The sequence below is a fragment of the Primulina huaijiensis genome, chromosome 9 (genome assembly GCF_012295235.1).
Source record: "Primulina huaijiensis isolate GDHJ02 chromosome 9, ASM1229523v2, whole genome shotgun sequence".
Lineage (NCBI taxonomy): Eukaryota > Viridiplantae > Streptophyta > Magnoliopsida > Lamiales > Gesneriaceae > Primulina > Primulina huaijiensis.
Window position 1 is genome coordinate 6,439,755 of NC_133314.1, and position 6,813 is coordinate 6,446,567.

The 6,813-nt window shown below is 35.0% G+C and overlaps 1 protein-coding gene across 1 annotated transcript; it reads right to left on the minus strand.

The window, feature by feature from the left end:
- Positions 1-3,068: 3,068 nt before the first annotated feature.
- Positions 3,069-5,291, minus strand: LOC140984275 (pectinesterase-like). Its single transcript, XM_073451553.1, has 3 exons — positions 4,647-5,291; positions 3,982-4,446; positions 3,069-3,893 (listed from the first exon to the last, which is right to left on the minus strand). Exons 1-3 carry the CDS (start codon positions 5,182-5,184, stop codon positions 3,196-3,198), a joined length of 1,701 nt encoding a protein of 566 aa, XP_073307654.1. The 5' UTR covers positions 5,185-5,291; the 3' UTR covers positions 3,069-3,195.
- Positions 5,292-6,813: the final 1,522 nt, after the last annotated feature.

The window sequence follows — 6,813 nt, forward strand, 5'->3', positions numbered from 1 at the left end:
ATTGATATCAAAAGATTTTTGGAGTGGATGAGGATGCATTTGGTCGATCATAATGTCTAGGTACAAGGGAGAAATAGTGCTTAATTAATTATTTGATAGTGATTTAAAAGTGGGGAGAATATTTTCCTAGAAAAAGATTAAGGAAGTGAATCAAGGAATGAGTTGCCAAATCTTTTGAGTCTATCAAGGGTGCTGGCAGAAAATTTCAATCAAAATAAGGTAGGAAAAAAAAGTGCTTAATTATTTAATTGTTGGTGATTTAAAAGTTGAGGGATTATCTACCTAAAAAAAGTTATGGTAAGATAATTAGAGGATAAATTGTCCAACTAATGAAATCTTTTAAAATTAGAGGAGGGCCGATTTTTTTAAGTAAAATAGAGTAGGGAAATTGTTTAAATATTAATTATTGATGATTAAATGTGATAGAATTATCTCCCAAGAAAATGGATACGAAAATATATTAAATAATCGGATTGACAACTATTCTTAAATTAAATAGAAGGGGGCCGAAAATCTTAAGTAAAATAAGGGAAAATATTTCTTAATTATTGAATTTTAAATCTCTAGTGTTTTATCTACCCATTAAATATTTTAGGGAATTAATAAATTAATTATTGAACTTTATTTACTACTTATCTCAACTTATTTAGATAATTCCTTAAACATTCTTTTACATTAAATTCCCTTATTATTTAACTTAAATAAATTCTAAGAATATTTTCTAAATATTAAAATTTATCTTTTTACTCCAACTCAAGTCCGGCTTCACTTAATTAACTGAAAAGCTAATAATTAAACTACCACATGAAATAAATAAATTTAAAGAAAAGGATTTAAATATTCATGCAATAAAATCATTTTAATTTAAATACTAGAATTATGCATGGCTTATACGTAGTCTAATTTACGGGTTCTACAGTTTGTTGAGTCAATAAACTAACTAGGTGTGATCGATGCAGGTAAGCATGAGATTGATGTTAATGGAGGTATTGATGGTTGATCTTTGTGGACTGAAGGTATACAAAACCAGAGGATCGTCGCTAGTTTTCCGCAAATAAAAATATGTTTATGATTTATGAGTAATTTAAAGATGCTATGAGATGCTTTTGAAAGGTTTTAAGAGGTTGTTAGAGTTAAGTTTATTTTTGAAATAATGTTACTTTAGGTTGGTTGACGTTTACGATTTTATTATTTGAATTACTTCATTTTAAATTTTAGATATTAGGTTGTTTGGTTTATTTCTAAATTGAGCAAAATATTCATATTTTAAATGCTTAATGTTTCGGCAGAATGAATTAGAAAAAAAAAATTCTAGTATTTTTTTAGAAAAACTAGTAGTGGACGTTTCACAAATACTCCTACGTTACCCTTTCCATCTCAAGGCTATGATTTTACTACAAAAAACTTTGATTGATTACAATAATTTGTAATAAATCACTTCAGTTTTGACTTAACACTGCCAAAACTGAAAGTTTTACAACAATTATCAGTGGATAACTAAATAGCTCTAATAAGTAGCCTAAATGCTACGAATAAATCAATGTAGTAAGGGTTAATTTTGCGATTTTAAACTGAATAAACTTCTAGAGTTAATATCAACAGACTGTTTTGTTCTTGATGTAGTTGTTCATAGATTTATTTTCTTTTCTTCGACTAAACTCATCAGCTATATACAGTTTTCGATTCCAACAGCCTCATTGATTGCATTAAATGATTAATATATGTTGAATCGTCTTTTATATTGCGAAGTCTTCAGCTAGCTATGATCTTCAATCTGTTTAACGATCTTTGAATCATCAGTTTTTCGACTTATTTATACTTATAAGAACTTTAGTCTATTTACTTTAGTTCTTAATCCATTTCAATCTGATAAGTCTTCTTTAGTTTCAAGATCAGTTACGAACTTTCAGTTGTGTTAGTTTAGTTTTGTTCTCCACTTTTTTTACTGATTTTTTTGCATGTCAAACTCTGACACTCATATTTTCCAACAACAACAAATGCACAACAAGCGAGAGGAGCTGGGTCGAAGCAAGGACGGAGGTGGCTAGTCGGGTTGCAGGCGGGGGCATGACGAGCTACTAGTGAATACAATATTTGGGTAAAAGATTGGTCAATGGCGTCTAGGTAGTGTGTTCCGGCATGATGACGTCAAGATTTAGCTTGGAATTTTGGAAGAAGAATGAGGAGGAAGAAGAAGAAAGCGGGATCTTAAAGTTTTGAATGTGATTGTTTCTGCCAAAGTTCAGGACACAATTTTTGAAGGTAGAATGGGGGCTTCATGGGCTTTCAGTTTCATGTGCTTGACCAGTAAAAAAAATGGATCAATCTTCTATAAGTAAGCATTTTGACCCAATGGGCCAATTCTTGCGGGGGAAATTTGTTGAGGCTTTATTTTATTTATGCCCAAAGTTAGAAATGCCCAAAACTTAATTAAACCCAGGAAGATGAATAGAAGAAGCATATTAGATAAAAAAGTCCATTATATCAAAACTAGTTAGAATGTATCAAATTATATGCAGATAAGAGGAGATCATGGGAAAGAAACTTGGGCAGATCGTGAGTCATGGAGAGAGTGGAAAAAAATGCATAGTACAGAGAAGAAAATGAGGGCAACGGTCAAAACAAAATACATAAAATCTCTCGCACAATTCTAGCAAACTCCCAGCAAAATTTTCATAGATTTAGTCGAGCGTTTTCATAGTTTTCATTCCAGATTTTAGTAGTTCGAGTCATTTTCTTTCATATTTCAGCAACGTTCTTTTGTTATATGTTCATATTTTTTAAATTTCTACAATATATTGAAAATATAAATCATATTAGGAGTTTTCAATCAATTTCCAATAGTTTTTCTTCAATTTTCTTTGTTTTTAGCCACAAATTTGTTTAGGAGATTATAACAGATTGTCAAATTTAGTATCTAAAATCTTCGTGTTTTTTGAAGTTAGATTTTTATGATTTTTACGCTAATTGGTGTATCTTTGCATGTGACACGTCCCCAAATCAAAATATTGTGCAAACAATGTCACAATTAAAAAATAAACGAAAATAGAGGATATTAAACAAAAAAAACCAAGTTAATTTATTGAAATTCTCTCCTCATAACTATTACAAAATTTTTTAATGAAATTATTTCATGCAAAAATATAATACAATGCGATATTATATATAAAAGCTAATTAAATAAATACATTATATTTACACTTTGACGAGGGTTGGAACATATGGCACCCCCGAGCTCTTCACCCAGACATCATCTGTATACATTTTCCCTCCGGTGAAGCTTTCAGCAATCTGTGGGGAAATCTTCTTGATGCCTTTCCAGTGAACCCGACCTGCCAGATTCGACCCAGGTCCGCGGTTCTGGTACTCCCCATAGTACAGAGTATCCAGTGCGAAGGTTCCCGCCCATGGAGACCATCCTTCTGGTGCAATGAACCCGTCAATGTTGGATTGCATGATAATGGTCCTGGAGTACTCCTTCCATGGCCGTCCAAGGTATGCTTCCAGTGCAGGTTTTGTGGCGGTGAATGCGGGTTCTGCGACGATATCGCAGTTCTGGAGGACTATGGCGCCGACTCCGCGTGGGTCTTTGCGGCCCTGGGCGGTGACCATGCAGGCCTGGTTTTTCAAAGGCTTGCGGACGACCATGCGCGTGTTCTGGAAGATGGACATGGCGTCTCCAAAGATGAAGTCGATGGTTCCGGAGATGACGCAGTCGCTGTAATACTGGCGGTAGGCGTGGGCGTAGAGGGTGTCTTGGAATCCGTCCATGTGGACGTTGTAGAAGATGGATTTGTCACCTGAGACACGGACAGCCACAGCCTGGTGCTTTTCTGCGCCGGCGGTGTTCTCAATGGCGATGTCCTTGGCGATGAAACCATCTCCGTTCACGGCTGAAATTAATAGCTGCAGGGTTAGAAATAAAAATTCGGGATATATATAATATTTGGGTAAGATCCAGAAATAAGAAAAAAAACTCACCAAGAGTGGCAGAGTGGAAGGTCTGAGTGCCATCGGCAAAGTTCTTGTTTCCGGTTATTCTAGTCTTGTCCGGCCCTTCTCCGATCAACACAATGTTGTTGACCTTCTTTGGGATTATAACAGTCTCCTTGTACAAACCAGCCTTGACAAATATGACGAATGTTTGATTATTTTTCTTGGGGACGGAAGAGATGGCAGCACCGATGGTCTTGAATTGACCGCTTCCGTCTGGCGCCACCACAGCGTTGGGCTTCAATGATGTGGGCGTGGCCGCGAGAAGCCTCCGTGCCTTGGTGTCAAAGAACGAAGGAGTGTCGTTGGCTTCGAGTAGCCGGCGGCTGCTGCCGATGTTTCCAAGCTGCAACGAAGACAAAATGGAGCTGAAATCAGTGACCATGGCGAGGCCATTGCTTGATAGCTCCGATGAGGTTTTCAACAGCTGCTTCATCTTCTCCCCGGTGTCACNTTTTATAAACCACGATTTTATTATATTTTGTGTGCACGTTAAAAAAGCTTAGGTAATATGTGTTCGTATCCAATAAACTTTGTTTTTTTATATAATATATATTTTTATTATGATTTTATTTAATAACATTTTTATGTATAAAATGTATATATATAAATTGGGATTCATATGATATTTAGACAAGTGATATATTTTGTACCTGTGGTGTTCTCAAATGCATCAATGCAGGTCTCCTGATAAGTAATGGCTCCGCTAAGCCACGTCCTAACATCCTCCATATATTCATCCAAATTACTCACATCAAACTCCCCAAACCTGTCTAACGACCTTTTCAGATCATCAATGGAGGTGTTGAGCAACTCCTCGCAGGTTTCCAACGCCCCTTTGGTCCTCTCATCGGTAGCTGCATCCTTGAGCAGCGTCGAGTTTTTTAGGGCATCTCCTATGTTCTTGACGGCAGCATTGAATGCCAGCTTGATCAGCTCCTTGGGATCAGTGGTGTTGGCCCCAACCAGAGATTCTTCGCAGGCTTCTTTGTAATCTGTGGGGGAGCAGATCGCCTGAGCCGCCTTGCTGGAGGTGCTGATGGTAGCCGTGTTGGAGGTGGAAGAGTCATTAGAGCCACCACCTCCGTTCTTCGAGACGCCGACAGTAACGGCAACCACGGCCGCCACCAAGAGGATGGAGGCGACGCCAGCCACGGCGATCTTCTTCTTGCTTCCTGAGTCGGTTCCCATTTTCTTGTATGTACTGTTGGGTTTTTCGGTTTCTCGCTTTTTATTTTTTGCAGAGGTCTTGAGGGGGTTGGTGCAGATTAATGGAGATCGAATTCCCCTTCAACTCTGAGAGATGGATGATTTTCAGACAATTTTATAAGGACATTTGTAGCTGGGGAGACAATATCGAATAGCCGTAGGTTTGGCGGTCATTAAACGGAAGGCCATTCGAAACTTTAGGATAAACAAGGCTGTCATAATGCAAATTAATTTATAGAAATAATTGGTTATACGTGGAAAAAATTTTCCTTTTTCTTTTTTTTTAATGGTCAAACAATAGAAAGGTCAATTTGTTTGTGATTGACTATTTTAACATATTCGGGCTATTTGTAAACTCTAAGATATATATAGGACTGTTGGGTATCGTTTTTCATATGCAAAGAACAACCGAAGTTTAAAAATTTTATTTTGACGTTCAAAATATTTCTTAGACATCGAATGATTTAAAACATTCATAGGTTGTTTAATCAATTTACTTTTTGTATTTAACGCTAGACACCAAATCATTTCGTGATTATCGGACTTTGTCCTTTTTGTAAATCTCCACGAACAAATTTTCCTCCTTATTCGACCATCAAATAAGGTCTACGATCAGAGACTGTATTTCTCATGTAAATCACACTAAAGATCTAAACAAAATTTACGTCGAGATTGGATCGCTGGGATTTTAGTAATCCGACGGCAACGCATTGGTGGAAGGGCAGTTGAAATTCTTCCCCAAATTTGTAGTGTCCTATTTTTATGAGGAGGAGAGAAGGAAGAAAAATTTTAGTGACCTAAATTTTGGTGTAAAAGTTATTTTATTTCATATAATCCGTATTAATATATTTATAAGTTTTGATTTCTGATAAAATCAGGAATCCTAATTGGATCAAGATAGTGTTAATCCATTATTTTAAATCTTTCATTTATGTAATTTCTACTCTTGAAATACAATCCATAATTAAATCATTATCAACTTTTGACAATACAATATATATACATATATCCATATACACGCATATATATATTTATTTAATTAAGCTTTAAATTAAATAAATTTTATTTAATTATTGAATTAATTAATTAATATATTCTAGACTCTTTAATATTATTTTATGAGAATTTTGTATTTAGTAGTCACCACTAATAATATTATTATTTAATTAATATATTCTATATTTACTAAATAAATAATTGTGAACTCATTATAACATCGATCGACGATCAGAGAACGCCGATCTGTCGAGGGTACAAATCTCATAATAATAAAAATTTCATAATGAAAATTTTGAATGACAAAATTTTTCATTAATCCATTTTCGGCAGCTACCAGTTTTGTAAACTCCTTTCACTAAAGCAGACAGTTCTGCTCTCCTCATTTAATTAGATGTTAAGTTAACTTCCATATCTTCTATCATATGAAATCAATTTATAAACTCTTTTATAAGAAATCTTTTTGATCTCCATCAAATTACAGTCGCCAAATTCAATTCTTTGAAATTAACTATCTCAACGGGAACACAAAATCCAATACTTGTGTAACTTTCAATAGTTTAGGGATACAACTAGTAATGGGTTCACAACTTCATGTGATTCAAAATAATATTT

Bases quoted from the DNA above. Each gene is read 5' to 3' on its own strand.
- LOC140984275 (XM_073451553.1), bottom strand. From the start codon at position 5,184: ATGGGAACCGACTCAGGAAGCAAGAAGAAGATCGCCGTGGCTGGCGTC. The intron at 3,894-3,981 runs GTGAGTTTTTTT...TATTAATTTCAG, and splicing joins CTTCCACTCTGCCACTCTTG to CCGTGAACGGAGATGGTTTC.